Source organism: Loxodonta africana, chromosome 23 (assembly GCF_030014295.1).
Source record: "Loxodonta africana isolate mLoxAfr1 chromosome 23, mLoxAfr1.hap2, whole genome shotgun sequence".
NCBI lineage: Eukaryota > Metazoa > Chordata > Mammalia > Proboscidea > Elephantidae > Loxodonta > Loxodonta africana.
In genome coordinates this window covers 890,908-911,105 of record NC_087364.1, presented here as the reverse complement: position 1 = coordinate 911,105, position 20,198 = coordinate 890,908, and the positions used below count along the sequence as shown (strand labels likewise).

Sequence of the window (20,198 nt, the reverse complement as noted above, 5' to 3'; positions counted from 1 at the left end):
AGCATGATGTCCTCCAGGTACTGATCCCTCCTGGCAACATGTCCAAAGTATGCGAAGTGTAGTCTCGCCGTCTTTGCTTCTAGGGAGCATACTGGTCATACTTCTTCCAAGACAGGTTTGTTCGTTCTTTTGGTGTATTCAATATTCTTTACCAGCACCACAATTCAAAGGTGTCAGTTCTTATTTAATAATAAACGTCTGTTAGACAGCGTCAGGACTATGAGTTGGCCTCAATAAAGTTCATCCTGTGCCTCCAGAGAGCAGAGGTCATGTTTGTCCTCCGGCGGGAAATGGCAGGGAAGCATGGGGCCCTGTGCACAGAGTGAGCACCAGGTGTGACGCCCAGGAGGCTTTCCGGCTTTCAGACAGTCAGCGTGGCGGCTCTTGAGATTCAGCTGCTGTCTGTGAAGCTTAGGAGCAAGGTTTTCAGGATTTTCATTTTTGTATTCAAAGTCATATTTTTATACTTTTCTTTCTTCTTCTGGTCATGTAAAATATATATTTTTTCAATATGACTTCCTGAAGAATCAGAAGCATCAGCTTGACTGTGTTCCAAGAAAAGAAAAAATCAAAGACCTTTTCTATTAGCTTTCATATGTAGAGGTTTTTAAAGTCATTGCTCTTTATTGACGTTCTCATGACGGGCGGGGAGGAGAGAGGAAAGGCTGCTGTTGGTCAGCGAGATTGTCACTTCAGATGAAGTCAGAGCTTGCTTTGTGCTTTGCCAGAGATGAGGCACCCTGGCCTTCAGCATCACCAGGAGGGCTCGTACCAGTGCTGACCAGCAGAGGAGGCAGCCTGGCCTACGGCATCACCAGGAGGGCTCGTACCAGTGCTGACCAGCAGAGGAGGCAGCCTGGCCTACGGCATCACCAGGAGGGCTCATACCAGTGCTGTCCAGCAGAGGAGGCAGCCTGGCCTACGGCATCACCAGGAGGGCTCGTACCAGTGCTGTCCAGCAGAGGAGGCAGCCTGGCCTACGGCATCACCAGGAGGGCTCGTACCAGTGCTGTCCAGCAGAGGAGGCAGCCTGGCCTACGGCATCACCAGGAGGGCTCGTACCAGTGCTGTCCAGCAGAGGAGGCAGCCTGGCCTACGGCATTACCAGGAGGGCTCGTACCAGTGCTGTCCAGCAGAGGAGGCAGCCTGGCCTACGGCATCACCAGGAGGGCTCGTACCAGTGCTGTCCAGCAGAGGAGGCAGCCTGGCCTACGGCATTACCAGGAGGGCTCGTACCAGTGCTGTCCAGCAGAGGAGGCAGCCTGGCCTACGGCATCACCAGGAGGGCTCGTACCGGTGCTGTCCAGCAGATGAGGCAGCCTGGCCTTCGGCATCACCAGGAGGGCTCGTACCGGTGCTGTCCAGCAGATGAGGCAGCCTGGCCTACGGCATCACCAGGAGGGCTCGTACCGGTGCTGTCCAGCAGAGGAGGCAGCCTGGCCTACGGCATCACCAGGAGGGCTCGTACCGGTGCTGTCCAGCAGAGGAGGCAGCCTGGCCTTCGGCATCACCAGGAGGGCTCGTACCGGTGCTGTCCAGCTTGTTTTTGAATCTGCTCCCTGCCATCTGGGGCAGTAATTACTCTAGAACCTCCAGGCTCCTCTGCACAAGCTGCATCCCACGTTTTTGCAGAGGGAAAATGCACGTGGCTCATTTATGGTGCTGAGCCACTCACATCTGACCAGGTAGCTGCTTTGTCTATTTCTGTTCCCAAGGAAACGTGAAGCCTCATCTGCCTGTAACGAGCGCCATTTCGTGTCTGCCGCACATTTCTGGAACGTGATTGGAGTTACAGAGACTAATTTGGTCTTTTTCCTTTAGTTTACACAGAGTCTTATGGCAAAGCTAGGCCCTAATAAAAGGAAATACAGTGCACAGACACACAGGTGGGATTTATTAAAGTAAACGCGCAAACCTTTATGGAGCTGCTATGCATCCTGTGCTGTGGAGGGATACAAATGTCAGAGACTTTTTACCCAGGAAGTTGATCAATGACAATAGCACATGCACACACATGTGCACACACGCACACACACGCGCACACACATGGGCACACACACGTGCGCACACGTGCACACACGCGCACACACACACACGCACAAAACCAATGGAAGACTTATAAACACGACATTGAGCAAATAGAAATGCTGGATTGCTTATGTTGCCCCAGCCTCTTGGGCTTCGAATAGTCGGGATTTCTCAAAGCAGCGAAAGGGATGGGCCGTAGTAACGGAAGAAAGGAGGACGCCTAGTACTTCGTTAAAAACCTTTCGGGCTGGTGCTTTGCTGTATGTTTCATTTCTGTTTTCTGACTCCATTCTCTTGGCAACTTTGTGAGTGAGAAGGGCTACCATCACTGCCTCATAGACGACGACGGTAAGGTTCAGAAATACCACCTCGCCTGCGGTTACACAGCTGGTCACTGGCTCAGTGTTGACTGAACCCAGGTCTCTTTGGCTCCTGTGCCAATTCGTCTTTCCTGTTACATAACATTGCCTTTCTTCTCAACTAGGAGTATTTCAGTCTCCTTTTCAGCACTGTTTTATCACACCTCAGAAAAGCTGACGGTTCTCCCAGAAGACCTGGAATGTGGTACCAAGACCACACAATAGGGCTTTTATTCTGAGCCTGCATTCTAGTCTCAGTTCTGTAGCTAAAGTGTTTAGTCACCTCAGAGCTGGGAGCCCACTGTCTGGTTGAGTGTTTTTAAAAGATTTTTCTATTCAGAAGATATGTATTTAATGTCTTTTGTACACAAGACTCTCAGTAATACAAAAATGAATCAGACCTGAGTCCTTTTTTCTATCCAGAAAAGCCTTGAGTTAAATAATTCTTAGATTTTGAATTAATGGTTTTACCCCTTGTTTTCAAAAACTTCTAATCATCGTTGTCGTTTCTCTTTGAGAAGCAGTAAGATTTTGCACTTGTGTTCTGTTTCTCAGTGAACCCACCCTGTCTTAGTTCCACTGACACTCAGCTTTTGAACGTTACCCATGTACCACTTCCTGGAGTACAGACAGCCTGCTCAAATGATCTACTTGAAGATATTTGGCCACTAATTTGAAGAGTTCATATTGTCAGAATTGGCCCCTAAATCTGAAGAATTTAGCTCTCCTTCTGTAGCCCAGAATGATGCTCTAAGCCAGACAATATAGTTTCTGTTAATATGAACAAGCATAAATGAAAGCCAGCGTTTTAGGTAAGAACTTTTTCACCGGAATTATGAGGTGCCTGAGATCATCTTTTGCTTTTTTCCACAGTGTGCTGGAGAAGAGAACTGGGTGGACAGTCGGACCATCTACGTGGGGCACAGGGAGCCGCCTCCAGGCACCGAGGCCTACATCCCGCAACGATACCCGGATAACAGGATCGTCTCTTCCAAGGTGACTTTGTCTTCTGGTCTGGGTGTTTGTTCATTACCTAGAAGAAAGTACTGTGGAGAGTATTAGCAATTTATGACAGCAAACACCAACACTCCTCCTAGCACTGCCCTCACAGCTGCTATTCTACTCTTAGCTAGGGACTTCTGATTAGAACTTTACAAAGGGTTTTTGCATTTGTTATCCTTTTAAGACTTGCCAGCTATCACAACACGTTTCCTTTGATTCTCTGTTAAGTACGTTGTGGACCCAGGGCCACGTTTGAAGTCCAGGACATTGACTTCCTACTGCTGCCACTTATTAGCTGTTTGGCCATGTGCAAGTCATTAACTGCTCTCAGCCAGAATTTCCTCATCTGTAAAATACATACAGTACTGCCACCTTTGACATAACGTGTAAAATTGCTTTGTAAACTCTAAAACTCTCAGTAAATGTAAGAGTTTATCAGGTGCTGCAAGTTTAAAGTGGGAAAAATGTGACTTGAACGTCATCACTTAAATGAAGCGTGTTACTCTTCACTGACTGGAGAATGGAACCGTAGAGGACATGTTTACACAGTTAGAGAACAGCCAGTAAAATAGTCCTTAAGAATAGAATTTAGAGTTAGTTTTTGGCTTTCAAACAAGAAAAGTAAGTGGTGGGTATATTAGTTTCCTGGAGTCTCTGAGGGATGCTTACAGTTAATGTGTTGGGGTGTTAACAGAAAGGTTGGAGGTTTGAGTCCATCCAGAGGCCCATCGGCAATCTACTTCCAAAACATCAGCCATTAAAAATCTTATGAGGGCATGGTTCTACTCTGACACATATGGGGTTCCCACGAGCCAGAATTTCCCTGAGGCTGCCATAAGAAAACCCACAAACTAGGTGACTTACAGGAACAGAGATTTGTTGTCTCACGGTTCTGGAGGCTGGAAGTCCAAATCAGCATGTTGGCTGGGTCAAAGTTTCTTCTCTCTCCCACTCCTGGTAGCCACGAGTGCTCCGTGGATATAGATACATCTTCATAGGGCCGTCCTTTCTCTGTCTCTCTGGTCTCTTGTTTTATGAGGACATCACTCAGATTGGATTAAGACACACCCTGTTCCAGTATGATAACATCTTCAAAGGCCCTATTTCCAAACAAGGTCGTGTTCACAGGTACCGCAGTTAGGACTTCAACATATCTTTTTGGAAGAAACAGTTCAATTCATAACACAAGGCGACATGCTTTCCAGATTATAGAGAACTTTTCCTTTCAGGTGCGCCAGTGAGTGTATGCGTGAACGTGTGTGCACATGCCTGGCTGTATTAGATATGTGTATCTAACTACACGTACACCTGGTTCCTTTCTGAGTGATCAGAGTGCCCCATGTTGTTAAAAATACTTGACAACGGAAAAGCTTCACTTTCCCAGGCACTTTCTTGATCTACTTGGTGGAATGTGGCTGGAAGCTAAGGATGCTTTATTTATTATAAAAGCCCCTGGTAAAGGTGTTTGGGTGGGGATAACCTACAGCATTGATTTCATATTCCATTCCAGACCCCTTTGTTATCTCCTTTGTTATCTGAGTCGATTTTTAGAGCCAATTTATAATTTTCATATTTTCCTTTTCAAATATTTGTGCAGACAGTTGCTAACAATGATTTTAAGATGCCCTGTCTTGCTTTTTACCACGATAAAAACTGCATCATTCTTTTCCTTTGCCTAGAGTATATTTCTGTCCCTGCTGTTGCAGCTCCTTGACCACAGCATCCCTGCGTGTACTGTGACAGCTCCTTGACCACAGCGTCCCTGCGTGCACTGTGACAGCTCCTTGACCACAGGGTCCCTGCGTGCACTGTGACAGCTCCTTGACCACAGGGTCCCTGCGTGCACTGTGACAGCTCCTTGACCACAGGGGCCCTGCATGCACTGTGACAGCTCCTTGACCACAGCATCCCTGCGTGCACTGTGACAGCTCCTTGACCACAGGGTCCCTGCGTGCACTGTGACAGCTCCTTGACCACAGCATCCCTGCGTGCACTGTGACAGCTTCTTGACCACAGGGTCCCTGCGTGCACTGTGACAGCTGGAAGCATCACTGGTTTCTAATAAGGGAAATCATATTCCGGGGGGTGTGGAAGGATGGGGGTGTTGTTACAGAATTGCTGGTTTTCCGAGACCTTTTAGAAAATATTTCTTCTCACTAAGCTCCTTCATACCAGGAAGCTCTAGAATAGGAACAAATAGAATTAAAGTTAACATGCTTTAAGGAGAATAAATTCTAGGAGAGAGTCAGGTGTCCCTGACTGCTGAGCCCACATGTAGGATGGGGTATTAGGTGCTTGAACACCTTCCATCTCAGCCTCAGAAGGAGAAACGGAACTGTGCTCTCAGGTGTGTTTGTGCATCGCATGGTCTTCATTCTTCACAGAGGCTGAGATTGGTGGCTTAATGTCTCAGTTTCCACTAGATTGTGATAGGTAGTTTCAAAGAAAAATACGCATAATCTGTTGCTAATCAAAGCCAGTAAGGAAAAGGCTCTGAGAAAGGTTAAAGGCTTGGAATCTAAGCTGGTAGCTGGGTTGATAGTGGCATTGATAACCTGAAATGGAAATCTAGAGCACATAATTGCGGATTCTTAGAATGTATGAAAAATGGAACTTAATTTATGCAACTGAGTTTACCACCAGTTTTGCAGAACGTGCTTGTGGCACCGTATCTTTGTTTTCTTGAGAATGAAAATTCTATTTCTACCTTTAAAAGAAGACTGCTCAGAAAGGCTTCTTCACCATCTCCCTGATATCAAAACCAGGTAAAGACATCACAAAAAAAGAAAATTACAGACCTATATCCCTCATGAACGTAGATGCAGAAATCCTCAACAAAATTCTAGCCAATAGAATTCAACAACATATCAAAAAAATAATCCACCACAACCAAGTGGGATTTATACCAGGTATGCAAGGCTGGTTTAATATTAGAAAAACCATTAATGTAATCCACCATATAAATAAAACAAAAGACAAAAACCACATGATCTTATCAATTGATGCAGAAAAGGCATTTGACAAAGTCCAACACCCATTTATGATAAAAACTCTCAGCAAAACAGAAATTGAAGGAAAATTCCTCAACGTAATAAAGGGCATGTATACAAAGCCAACAGCCAACATCACTCTAAATGGAGAGCCTGAAAGCATTTCCCTTGAGAACGGTAACCAGACAAGGATGCCGTTTATCACCGCTCTTATTCAACATTGTGCTAGAGGTCCTAGCCAGAGCAATTAGGCTAGACAAAGAAATAAAGGGCATCCGGATTGGCAAGGAGGAAGTAAAATTATCTCTATTTCCAGATCACATGATCTTATACACAGAAAACCCTAAGGAATCCTCCAGAAAACTGCTGAAACTAATAGAAGAGTTTGGCAGAGTCTCAGGTTATAAGATAAACATACAAAAATCACTTGGATTCCTCTACATCAACAAAAAGAACACCGAAGAGGAAATCACCAAATCAATACCATTCACAGTAGCCCCCAAGAAGATGAAATACTTAGGAATAAATCTTACCAAAGATGTAAAAGACCTATACAAAGAAAACTACAAAGTACTACTGCAAGAAACTAAAAAGGACCTACTTAAGTGGAAAACCATACCTTGCTCATCGATAGGAAAACTTAACATAGTAAAAATGTCTATTCTACCAAAAGCCATCAATACATACAATGCACTTCTGATCCAAATTCCAATGACATTTTTTGATGTGATGGAGAAACAAATCACCAACTTCATGTGGAAGGGAAAGAAGCCTCAGATAAGTAAAGCATTACTGAAAAAGAAGAAGAAAGTGGGAGGCCTCACTCTACCTGATTTTAGAACCTGTTATACAGCCACAGTAGTCAAAACAGCCTGGTACTGGTACAACAACAGGCACATAGACCTGTGGAACAGAATTGAGAACCCAGATATAAATCCATTCACATATGAGCAGCTGATACTTGACAAAGGCCCAGTGTCAGTTAATTGGGGAAAAGATAGTCCTTTTAACAAATGGTGCTGGCATAACTGGATATCCATTTGCAAAAAAATGAAACAGGACCCATACCTCACACCATGCACAAAAACTAATCCAAGTGGATCAAAGACCTGAACATAAAGACTAAAACGATAAAGATCATGGAAGAAAAAATAGGGACAACGTTAGGAGCCCTAATACAAGGCATAAACAGAATAGAAAATATTACCGAAAATGACAAAGAGAAACCAGATAACTGGGAGCTCCTAAAAATCAAACACCTATGCTCATCTAAAGACTTCACCAAAAGAGTAAAAAGACCACCTACAGACTGGGAAAGAATTTTCAGCTATGACATCTCTGACCAGCGCCTGATCTTGAAAATCTATATGATTCTGTTAAAACTCAACCCCAAAAAGACAAACAACCCAATCAAGAAGTGGGCAAAGGATATGAACACGCACTTCACTAAAGAAGATATTCAGGCAGCTAACAGATACATGAGAAAATGCTCTCGATCATTAGCCATTAGAGAAATGCAAATTAAAACTACGATGAGATTCCATCTCACTCCAGCAAGGCTGGCATTAATCCAAAAAACACAAAATAATAAATGTTGGAGAGGCTGCAGAGAGATTGGAACTCTTATACACTGCTGGTGGGAATGTAAAATGGTACAACCACTTTGGAAATCTATCTGGCATTTTCTTAAAAAATTAGAAATAGAACTACCATGCAACCCAGAAATCCCACTCCTCGGAATATACCCTAGAGAAATAAGAGCCTTCACACGAACAGATATATGCACTCCCATGTTTATTGCAGCTCTGTTTACAATAGCAAAAAGCTGGAAGCAACCAAGGTGTCCATCAACGGATGATGGTTAAATAAATTGTGGTATATTCACACAATGGAATACTACGCATCAATAAAGAACAGTGACGAATCTGTGAAACATTTCACAACATGGAGGAACCTGGAAGGCATTATGCTGAGTGAAATTAGAGGCAAAAGGACAAATATTGTATAAGACCACTATTATAAGATCTTGAGAAATAGTATAAACTGAGAAGAACACATACTTTTGTGGTTGCGAGGGAGGGAGGGTGGGAGAGGGTTATTTACTGATTAGTTAGTAGATAAGAACTACTTTAGGTGAAGGGAAGGACAATACTCAATACACGGAAAGTCAGCTCAACTGGACTGGACCAAAAGCAAAGAAGTTTCTGGGATAAATTGAATGCTTCAAAGGTCAGCGGAGCAAGGCGGGGGTTTGGGGACTATGGCTTAAGGGGACTTCTAAGTCAATTGGCAAAATAACACTATTGTGAAAACATTCTCTATCCCACTTTGAAATGTGGCGTCTGGGGTCTTAAATGCTAACAAGCAGCCATCTAAGATGCATCAGTTGGTCTCAACCCACCTGGATCAAAGGAGAATGAAGAACACCAAGGTCACACGATAACTATGAGCCCAAGAGACAGAAAGGGCCACATGAACCAGAGTCTTATATCATCCTGAGACCAGAAGAACTAGATGGTGCCCGGCCACAACCGATGACTGCCCTGACAGGGAGCACAACAGAGAACCCCTGAGGGAGCAGGAGGATGCAGACCCCAAATTCTCATAAAAAGACCAGACTTAATGGTCTGACTGAGACTAGAGGAATACTGGCGGTCATGGTCCCCAAACCTTCTGTTGGCCCAGGACAGGAACCATTCCCGAAGAGAACTCATCAGACATGGAAGGGACTGGACAGTGGGTTGGAGAGAGATGCTGATGAAGAGTGAGCTACTTGTATCAGGTGGACACTTGAGACTGTGCTGTCATCTCCTGTCTGGAGGGGAGATAGGAGGGTAGAGAGGGTTAGAAACTTGCAAAATTGTCACGAAAGGAGAGACTGGAAGGGCTGACTCAGGGGGAGAGTAAGTGGGAGTATGGAGTAAGGTATATATAAGCTTATATGTGACAGACTGACTTGATTTGTAAATGTTCACTTAAAGCTCAATAAAAATTATTTTTAAAAAAAGGCTTCTTAAAGTGGTAATGCTTTCACAGCTCAGAAAGTTTACTTTCATTAAATCAAAGGGGTATAAAAGCATTGTCATGTGAAAAATTATAATTGGGGATGAAGATGCCAATTTAATTATTTTAAACCTCTAACATGTTAGACAGAAGCACATTCATTGGTGATTTAGGAGTGAGCAGACTTTCCTTTTTGGAGGAGATACCTTTGAGTGTCGGGTAGAAGAATGGAAAAGTCATGATTCTGCAGAACGGCCCCTTCCTTGCTTGCTGTGGATGTGCAGACTAAAAAACCAAGCCAAACCCATTGCCGTCAAGTCGATTCCCTCTCATAGTGACCCTCTGTGCAGAAGTCCCTCCTAAATTATCTTTGAGCTCACCGTCAGGGGATCCTTTTCGGATAGGATCTCAAGAGAATGATGGCTAACTGCTCGTTCCCTCTTAAAAATTATACTTTAGGGCACAAAATTCACGTGGTTCCCAAATTTACCTTCAGGAGTCTACAGAATCAAACGTTAGGGTTCACCTGCTCAGTCACTCCATGTTTTCAAGAAAAGCTGAATGACTTTTAATTATTGGAAAAGGGAAAAACCTCACCAACTAGAGGTATTTTATATAACTAGAGGTATAGGCGGTGTTTTTAATGACTTACATTTGCATAAATGAGACTCATGTTTATCATGTCATTTAAGCTCTAAAACAACCCTATAAGGCAGCTGTTATTTATTATGCCCAACTTATTTATGAAGAAGCTCAGGTTCAGAGCCAGGTAATGTGCCCAAGGCCACAGAAACGGGTTTTTCTGACTGTGAGCCCAGTGTTCCTTCCACGGCACTCTCAGTACCTCCCATAACTCCCTGTCATCATATCGACTTCTCTCTAAAAGCAGTCATCCAGAATTAAGCCATGGATCCCTACTTTTTGTAACCCCTTTTCCAGTCACAAATGAAAGAGAAACCCCAGCTCCCTCTGAGCTGATTATATTCCCAGTCGTCAGTTAGATTTTTAGGACTATCACAGGCATGAAAAAACCCTGGTGGTGTAGTGCTTAATAAGAGCTACAGCTGCTAATCAAAAGGTCAGCAGTTCAAATCCACCAGGCATTCCTTGGAAACTCTATGGGGCAGTTCTACTCTGTCCTGTAGGGTCGCTATGAGTCAGAATCAACTTGACGGCAAAGGGTTTGGTGGGTTTTTTTTTGTTTTTTTTTTTCAGTCTTTGTCTGAAGAGTGGCCTTTGAGAATGGTTTCAATTCTAGGTTAACAGAGTGTCTGGGGACCATAGTTTCAGGGGTTCCTCCAGTCTCTGTCAGACTTTAAGTCTGATCTTTTATGTGAATTTGAATTCTGTTCCGCATTTTTCTCCTCCTCTGTCCAGGACTCTCTGTTGTGTTCTCTGTCATGGCAGTCATTGGTGGTGGCTGGACACCATCTAGTTCTTCTGGTCTCAGGCTGGTGGAGCCTCTGGTTCATTTGGTCCTTTAGTCCTTTGGACTAGTATTTTCCTTGTGTTTTTGGTTTTCTTCATTCTCCTTTATTCCAAGTGGGATGGGATCAATAGATGTATCTTAGATGGCCACTCGCAAGCTTTTAAGGCCCCGGATGCTACACACCAAAGTGGGATGTGGAACATTTTCTTTATAAACTATGTTATGCCAGTTGACCTAGCTATCCCCTGAAACTATGGTCCCCAGACTTATGTTAAATTTTGAAGAACTTTGTGATCCTAGCGCTGAAAGAGTTCTTGGTAGGAGAGTTTGATGACTAACGTCTAGATTCTGTGAATGCCCACGCACTTCTCTGAATAGGAGTTTGAAATACATGCTGTTTTAAATAACACATCGATGGCAAAGGATCACGGTACAGGTTGCACAGAACACTCTTCCCATTTTCAGTAGACTCACTTCATTAGAAGGCAAAAACATGTCCAATGGAATTTTAAAAACAAGTTCCAAACTCCGTGTTGACTATAGGTTAGTGACATCTGGGACATTGTTGTTTCCAATGCAAAAGTTTAGTGAAAACTCCTCCTGAAGCAAAACTTAAATGTTTAGAGACTTTGTAGTGGTCATAACTATCTTCTGAACCTACCTCTCTGTTCTAAGTAAAGAGAAAGGGCTCTCACTTTTGTGGTTAAAGACGTTAGAGTGTTTCTGTTGTGTAGAAGCTGTCTTCAGACTGGGTTTGGATAGTCTGATTGTTTGGACTTATATTCTAGTTTTGTGACCATCTAGACATACTGTCACCCCCCCCCCAAAAAAAAAAAGATTATAAAGAACTTAAAGTGAAGTAGAACCACTAAACATGTAATGTTTTGAGTTAACAACTACAGGTTTATATTTTTTGAAAAACATTTTAATAGTAAAACGATTGTGTTAAGCTATTCTGCATTATCTCAAATTATATGGAACTAGATAATTCATGGAAACCCTGGTGGCATAGTGGTTAAGTGCTATGGCTGCTAACCCAAAGGGTTGGCAGTTCAAATCTGCCAGGCGCTTCTTGGAAACTCTATGGGACAGTTCTAGTCTGTCCTACAGGGTCGCTATGAGTCTGAGTCAACTTGGCGGCACTGGGTTTTTCTGGGTTTAGATAATTCATATACGCTAGCTTGAGAGCACAAATTCTGTTAACAGGTTATTTTTATAGTTGACAAATTGATAAGATGAAAACAAACACTCTAAATTTTGAATTATGTGTTTTTTTGTTTTTATCTAAAACTAAATATTTTTACTTTGAAATCCAGTGCTATTTAGCATGTAATAGAGTAACAAGAATAAAATATGATTAAATTGACATATTTTTTTTTTTTCATTTGAACAGTACACATTTTGGAACTTCATACCCAAGAACTTATTTGAACAGTTCAGAAGAATAGCCAACTTTTATTTTCTTATCATATTTCTGGTACAGGTAAGTCTGATTGTCTTCTTATCAAATGATGTTTTGCTGTCTCATAAAATATAAATCTAAGCAAGTGATGTTTTGTCCTCAGGTAATTGACATATAACTTGCCAATAACATACAACTTGACAGTAGAAAAGGAGCAAGGACTTGGAGCCCTTTATTCACATTTATTTTTCGTATAATTCATTTATTTTTTTAAGGACAAAATATGTTTGTATTGTGAGACCTTTGTGAGCTTAAAACATAAGCAGTCAATTTATGTTTAAGTTGGTTTTGGCCACCTTTTTGTCACCATCATCTCTTCAGCACTGGAAAGGAAATAAAAAACTTTCTAATTTTTAGAATGAACCCAGCAGCCGAGCTAAGCATGATTACACTTATTCTCTTCCTAAGCATGAGTGGATCCTGCAAAAAAAAATCCAAAGAAGCTACACATTAAAAAAAATAAGAGGGAATGAAATCACAGCGGGGGTATGATAGAAAACAGCAGGTCAGATATATTTTGAGAACAGCGATCTAATTTTTCTCAATCACATAAAATAAAGTTTAGAAGGACTTTTTAAATTTCCCAAATACTTAAGTACTCAAATAATGTAATTCAAGGGTGATACCAGAAGCAGAGTAGTAAATTTTTAAAGTAATGTAAAGTGGAATCGGACTTGGGCCCTTCCTTCCTAACATCGAATTTACCTCTGTTGGTAGCAATAAAGTGGGTAACAGTTATTAAGGTGTTTTAAACTAAGCAAAAGGAAGTGCTAGATGTTGGTATTACATGGGAAACCAGCCTGTCTGAAGTCTCTAATGTGTGTTTTGAACATGATTCTGTAATTCCCTTCCAATTGCAGTTGATTATTGATACGCCCACAAGTCCAGTAACAAGTGGACTTCCACTGTTCTTTGTCATCACTGTCACAGCTATCAAACAGGTAAGAAATTTAAAAGTAAAAAGGAAGAAAGTAATAATCCTCATTACGCAATGTCACTTTCATTTCAAGCAGGGTAATCTGGATTATTTCAGCTAGTCAATAGAAGATTTAACTAGGTTCTAGAAATTCAATTTGTAACTCTTTTCAGTTGATACTTAAGTTAAAATAAAAAAGTTATGTAATTTGGTGGCCAGTTTGGTGCCATCTAAGTTAGAGAAGGAGGCTGTTTTCACATCCTTGAATCAACCAGAGAGATGTCTGGTTTTAGATGAGTTGTATAAACGGGTCTGTGCCCTCGTCTGTCTCGTCCACAGGCTGTGCTGCCTTACAGAAGGCCTCGGACCGTAAAGCTCACCAGCACGCTAACTTTCCCTGACTCATTTGTACTTTTCAAATGTGGGTTATATTTTTTTTATGTAGTCCTGGTATGAATAAAGCCCGAAACTGACATTAAGAGAATACAGCTCAGTTATTTCCATTATTCATCTAGCAGGTTCCATTTGAGATCCAGGGAGGTTGGGCTAATTAGGTGAAGCTTCTTCTCGGTGTGGAATGAACCCGGGAGATAATCTCCTAGTCGTCAGCACTGCCTGGAGGCTGACAAGTGTGAACATGAAAAATGGTGTTTTCCTAGCTCCTGCATCTCTCCTCCGCAACTTCCCAGACTTTTCGGTTTCCTTAGCTTTTTTTTTTTTTTTTTTTTTTTGCCCTGTGGGTATGCTCTTGCCAGGACCCACGCCTCCTGTGTAGGCTCTGAGCCGTCTTCCCCAGGGCGCAGGAGGTGGTGACGTCACTCTAGAACAGGGGTTGACAAACTATGGCACTTGGCCTAATCTAGCCCAATGCCTGTTTATGTAAATAAAGTTTTCTTGGAACATAGCCACTCTCATTTGTTACGTATAGTCTACGGCTGTTTTCACACTACAGCAGCAGAATTGAGTAGTTGTGGCAGACTGTACATTTACAAACCCTAAACTATTACTCTCTGGCCTTTTACAGAAAAACGTGTTGACCCCTGTTGTAGAGTATGAAGCACTTTGTCCTCAAGAGAGGGGTTAATTTGAATGGCAAAAAAATGAAGCTGGATACTTCCCTGTACTTCAGTAAGCTACATTGTCTCCTAAATTAGAAGGGAAATTCCGTCACTGTGACTTCAGACCTTTGTCTGACTTTGTTTTTAGTTTATTTTTTGTTAAGTGTAGTAAGCTACATTGTCTCCTAAATTAGAAGGGAAATACTGTCATTGTGACTTCAGACCTTTATCTGACTTTTTTTTTTAGTTTTTTTGTTGTTGGTGTTGTTGGTGTAAGTGTATAAAAAAACCAAAAACCAAACCCACTGCCATTGAGTCGATTCCGACTCATAGCGACCCTGGAGGACGGAGTAGAACTGTTAAGTGTATAGCTCAGTGGAAACCCTGGTGGCGTAGTGGTTAAGTGCTAAGGTTGCTAACTAAATAGGTCGGCAGTTCAAATCCACCAGTCGCTCCTTGGAAGCTCTATGGGGGCAGTTCTACTCTGTCCTATAGGGTTGCTATGAGTCGGAATCGACTCGACGGCAGCGGGTTTGGTTTTGGTTTTTATAGCTCCGTGGCTGAGCAGTCACCATGTCTAATTTCCAAACGCTGTCCTCACTGCAGAAGGAAACTCCATTGTGTATATCTCTTTTGGTGCCTTGTTTTCATCCATTTGTGCTGAGAAATGGAATAGAGAATAGGCTGTTCATCGTCTTTACACTTAGTTGTCCCATCCAGCAAAGCCTAACTCAAAATGCTCCTTAATTAATTTAGAAAGCTTTTACATACTGTATGTCCTGGTGTCACTGTTCTCAAAATGCTGTACCAAATTCTTAAACCGGAAGTTTGTGTTTTCTCCTATCTGGGGATTTTCAGAGAAGGGCCACTTTAAACCTTGTAAAGCTAGTGGAGAGAATTTTATATATATGCTCCCATTTAAGGCAAAAGGACTTAGCAGAGTTGTTAGTTATAAGAGTGAGGTGAGGATTCTTTCCAGTGCGTTAACTAATGTCTGAATTTAGATAAGAAGAGCTGATCATTTTCAGTGTTTGTTACAATTAATGAAATGTGTATACCATAGAAAACTGGAAGGCTGCTGCAGGTGGTGGTAAATTGAGGCAGTTCTAAGAGTCTGGGCTGACAGATGACTAAAAGTTATAGTTAAGAGAAGCAGACAGGCTATCTTGTACTTTTCAAGGTAAAGTGTTTCAGTTCTGCTGGTGAAAATATAACTGGTGCTAAGTTTCTTGATGGCTTTTTGGCATTTCATATTAAAAGCCGAAAGCCCTGGCCATTGAGTCAATTCTGACTCATATCGACCCTACAGGACAGAGTAGAACTGCCCCATGGGGTTTCCAAGGCTGTCATCTTTACTGAAGCAGACTGCCACGTCTTTGCCCTGCAGAGCAGCTGGTGGGTTTGAACAACGGGCCTTTTGGTTAGCAGCTGAGCACTTTAACCACTGTGCCACCAGGGCTCTTAAAGCCCTAAAAGTCCTGCTTATCTTTTGACCCAGACATTTCTTTTTTTTCAAAGGATTTTATCCTAAGGACATAATCATGGATATACACAAAAGTATAGTTAAGATGTTTATCAAGGTATATTTATAACTGAAAATTTAAAGCACACCAAATGTCCAAAAATTAGTCATTGATTAAATAAATTATGATACATTCGTATCATAAAATACTGTGAAGCCATGTATAGAAACATGTTTAATAATTGGGAAGATGTCCATGATGTATCAAGGGTACAAAGCAGAATTATATGTGCAGTGTGATGATAATTTTGAAAATATGCACCCCCTGCAGGCTGGAGTTCCTCTTACATGGAACTGTAACTGTATTTTATATTACCAGCTATTTATTAACATTAACAGTGGTTTTTACTAAGTGATAGGACTAGGACTGCTTTGATTTGGGGGTTAGGGAGGTAGCTTATATGTATTTTCTAATTTTGCCCCCAGAACATATACTTTTCTGTAATACAGAAGATAAAAGCTACTTTTGAAAAGTTACTTTCGCTTCTTTTACTTACTCCTTGATTTTCTTTTGAAAATTTATCTTCTTGCACCAAGTTACCAAGTAAACACCCTTCTCCCAAAAAAAGACAAATTCAGAAACACTGAGTCCAGAACGCAATCCGGGCCAATAGTTAGAAAAATATTTTTCTTTCTCGGTTTCTACATTACAAATATCCTTTAAGCTTTCTGTGTTTATTCACTTATTCTACAGCTATTGAACATCTACCATGTACTGAGCCTTTTTCTGGGCACTGGAGGTAAAAATGGTTTAACAAGGCAGACGTGTTCCTCCCCTTACATTCTGTGAGAGAGAGGCAATAAAGGGCAACGAGTAAATATCTGAGGAGTAAATATCTAAGGCAGCATCAGGTGGTGACACCTGCTGTGAGAACAGTAAAGGAGTTTAGCAGAGGGTGGCACTGGCAGAGGTATGAGTGATTCAAACGAGATGGCGAAGGCTCTCGGAGGAGTAACATTCCATCAGAGAACCAAATGAAGTGAGGCGCAAGCCCGAGAGAGAGGGAAGGTAGAAGGGCGAGACTGTGGTGGGCGAGGAGCAGAGTCCCAGAGGGAGAAACCCGCCGGGCGTGTTAGAGCGGAGCTTCCTCTGGTGTCCAGCCCAGTGCGTGTCAGGCTTGCTGGTGTGTTGGTTTCCTCAGCCCCGGGGCCAGCTCAGCAGTCCTAGGGCCTCATCAGAGACCCCAGGCAGTGCCCCCGGTGATGAGCAGCCTTGTGTAGTAACCCCGGTTAATACGAAATTACCGTTTCTCCTGGCACAAAAAAAACCTTTGGGAAGCACCATTTTAAGTTTTATTCCGTGACACGGAATTTTTTTTTTTTTTTTTTTTTTTAGGGTTATGAGGACTGGCTTCGCCATAAAGCGGACAATGCGATGAACCAGTGTCCTGTGCATTTCATTCAGCATGGCAAGCTCGTTCGGAAGCAGAGTCGAAAGCTGAGAGTAAGTAAGAGCTGATACGTGTAACTTCTTCGAGACCAGTAACAGTCTTAGTTTCTTTGGCAAAACAGGTTGTCTGAATTTTAACATTGTTATGAGATGATGCCAGCCAATCAAGATAAGGAAAGCCCTAAAGCAATTTTAGAAAATGTATTTTAGAATAAGTAAAATGGTATTTATATAAACTCCTCCAGTTGGAAGTTTAGGAAAATTGGAACAGAAACCTCACTAAAGGTTGCATTTTAATATTTTGATCGTTAACTACTGTATCAAACCGAAGACTCTGCTTTCAGACAACATTCATGAATCAGGCAAGAAGGAAGAGGTGTCTTCTGGACAGTCCGGTCAACCCTGGTGGTCAGTGGGTATCTCAGGACTTAGCCAGAAGTGCCTCACTCTGGAGGAGGACAGGATCCAGGACATTGTGACTCACTAAGGCCTATTCACGTATGCCCTTTCAGAAAATCCATGTCATATACATCTGGTCTGTATTTGTTAACCTACTTCCAGTTATTAAATGCCTTGTATGTATTATTTGAGCCCTGGTGACGTAGTGTTTAAGAGCTTGGCTGCTAACCAAAAGGTTGACAGTTCAAATCCACCAGCCTCTCCTTGGAAACCCAGTGGGGCAGTTCCACTCTGCCCTGTAGGGTCACTGGGAGTTGGAATCAACTCGACAGCAATGAGATGTATTATTATTATATATTATCGTAGGTATTAATTTTAAATGTCATTTATTTTTTGTGTTATAAATTTTACTACCCAGGTGTTTTAATAATTCTGAATGAGTTTTCCCTCAATTAGGTCAGACTGATGACATTTTACTGTGATCATATGATGACCCTCATTGCTCCTGAGGCCACTGTCCTGAAACATGGAGTCCGAGTGGTCAGGGGACAGGAGGAGGTGGGACACTGTACACGTATCAGCAGCAGCTTTCAGATCCAAACCCTGGCACTCTGCAAGATTTCCAGCAGTCTTCTTTAATAATTGCATTTTCTTTGCAGTCTTCTATGTTTTTAGATAAACATCTCTTTCTTAAAAACAGACCTAAAAAATGCCTCCCTGCAGAAAATTAAAATTTTAATGTAGCAGTCTCTGATAGGAAATGTCTGCTTTTATATTCTGTGTATTCTATCAGAGAGGATTTTTAATTTATTATGTGAGAAAAGAAAAAAAAAAGGAGAAAGCTTTTCTAACAACTCTAGGCATCTAAGTTTCATCAGCCATAATGACTCTCCTTTAGAAGGTGCTAGAGGGTCTGAAAAAAGTAACCTTTTATTTTGTTTTTCCTTTTTAATTAAACTTTTCATTTTGAGATCGTTGTAGATTCCCACACAGTTGTAAGAAATAATACAGGTACATCTCATATACCCTTTATCTCCAGTCTTGTAAAACAATGGTACAATATCACAACCAGGAAGCTGTAATGGACACACTCCATCAATGTTGTGCAGGTATCATCAGTTTTACGTGCACTCATTTATGTGTCTACGTGTGTGTTTACTCTGTGTGATTTTATCACATGGGTAGGTTGATTTATCCTCCCCACAGTCGAGGTGTGGAAGAGTTCCATCCCCACAAGGGCCCTTCCTGTTGCCCTTTTGTAACTGTATCTGTCTCCTTTCCCTCTCCTCCCCCCACCTCTGTCCCTAACCCCTGGCAGCCATCCATCTGTTGTCCATTTATAGGATTTTGTGGTTTTAAGAGTGTGATTACATAAATGGAATTGTACAATATGTAACCTTTTGAGATTGGCTTTTTTCACTAACTCATTCCCTCGAGATCCATCCATGTTGTGTATATTGATACCTTGTTCCTTTTTTTTACTGAGTGGTATTGCATGGTGTGGTGTGCCACAGTGTAACAGTTCGCCAGTTGAAGGACATTTAGGGATTTTCCACTTTGGGATTATTATGAATAAAGCTGCTATGGACATTTATGTATAGGTTCTTGTGTGAATATACTTTTCGTTTCTCTGGAATAAAAGCCCAGGAGTTCAATTGCTGAATCGTATGGTAAATCCATTTTTAGTTTTAAAAAGAAATTTCCAAACCATTCTCTAGGGTGTCTGTACCATTTCACATTCCCGCCAGCAACGTATGAGTGATCCACACCCTGGCCAGCATTTGGTGTTGTCCCTGGTCTTTATCTTAGGGCGCTCTGAGTCGGACTTGGCTTGACGGCATTGGGTATGACTTTTGGTTTGTGTATTTTGATAGGTTGGTTTCCCTGGGTGGTACATGCCGTTAAGCACTCCACCACTAGTTGAAAGGTTGGCAGTTAAAACCCACCCAGAGGCACCTTGGAAGATAGGCCTGGCGATCTGCTTCCAAAAGGTCACAGCTTGAAAACCCTGTGGAGCAGTTCCGCTTTGCACACGAGTCCTCGAAATCGACTTGACGGCAACAAAGAACGTTTTGTTAGTTGTGTGATGGTGTCTCACTGTGGTTTTCATTTGCATTTCCTATAATGACTGGAGGCATTGAAAATCTTTTCACGTGCTTATTTGTCACCTGTGTCCTCTTTGGTGAAATAACTCTTCATGTCTTTTGCCCATATTCTAATTGGACTATTTGGGTTTTTTGTTTTTTTACTGTGGCTTTTGTTTTGTGTCTGTAACAGCTTTATTGAGATATAATTCACATAACATATAATCCACCTATTTGAAGAGTACCGTTTACAGATTTTAGTATAGTCACAGAGTTGTGCAGCTGTCACCACAATACATTTTAGAACATTTTCTTCACCTCAGGAAACCCTGACCCTTTAGCTGTCACTTCCAGTCCACCACCACCCCACAGCCCTCAGCAACCCTAAATATGCATTGTTTCTACAGATTCACCTATTCTGGACATAAGCCATGATGAATAGAAAGAAATGCACAAAGAAAAATCAGGTTTTCAGCTCAATATAATATTTACCTCATTAATGATTCTAGAAATAGTGCATCTGATTGGATTTTGTGAAATCCTTAAACTTACTGTG

General features: G+C 41.9%; 1 protein-coding gene across 5 annotated transcripts in view; it reads left to right on the top strand.

The window, feature by feature from the left end:
- Window positions 1-20,198, top strand: part of ATP11A (ATPase phospholipid transporting 11A) — a 222,842-nt gene that overhangs the window by 118,182 nt on the left and 84,462 nt on the right. For all 5 annotated transcript variants that reach the window (XR_010319085.1, XM_010594013.3, XM_010594015.3 and 2 more), the window contains exons 2-5: window positions 3,261-3,383; window positions 12,205-12,294; window positions 13,134-13,214; window positions 17,106-17,213. Coding sequence is in view for 4 of the 5 variants with exons in the window: in XM_010594013.3 (XP_010592315.1) it covers window positions 3,261-3,383; window positions 12,205-12,294; window positions 13,134-13,214; window positions 17,106-17,213 (402 nt within the window). In the remaining variant the exon portion in view is untranslated. The remainder of the gene's footprint in view (window positions 1-3,260; window positions 3,384-12,204; window positions 12,295-13,133; window positions 13,215-17,105; window positions 17,214-20,198) is intronic.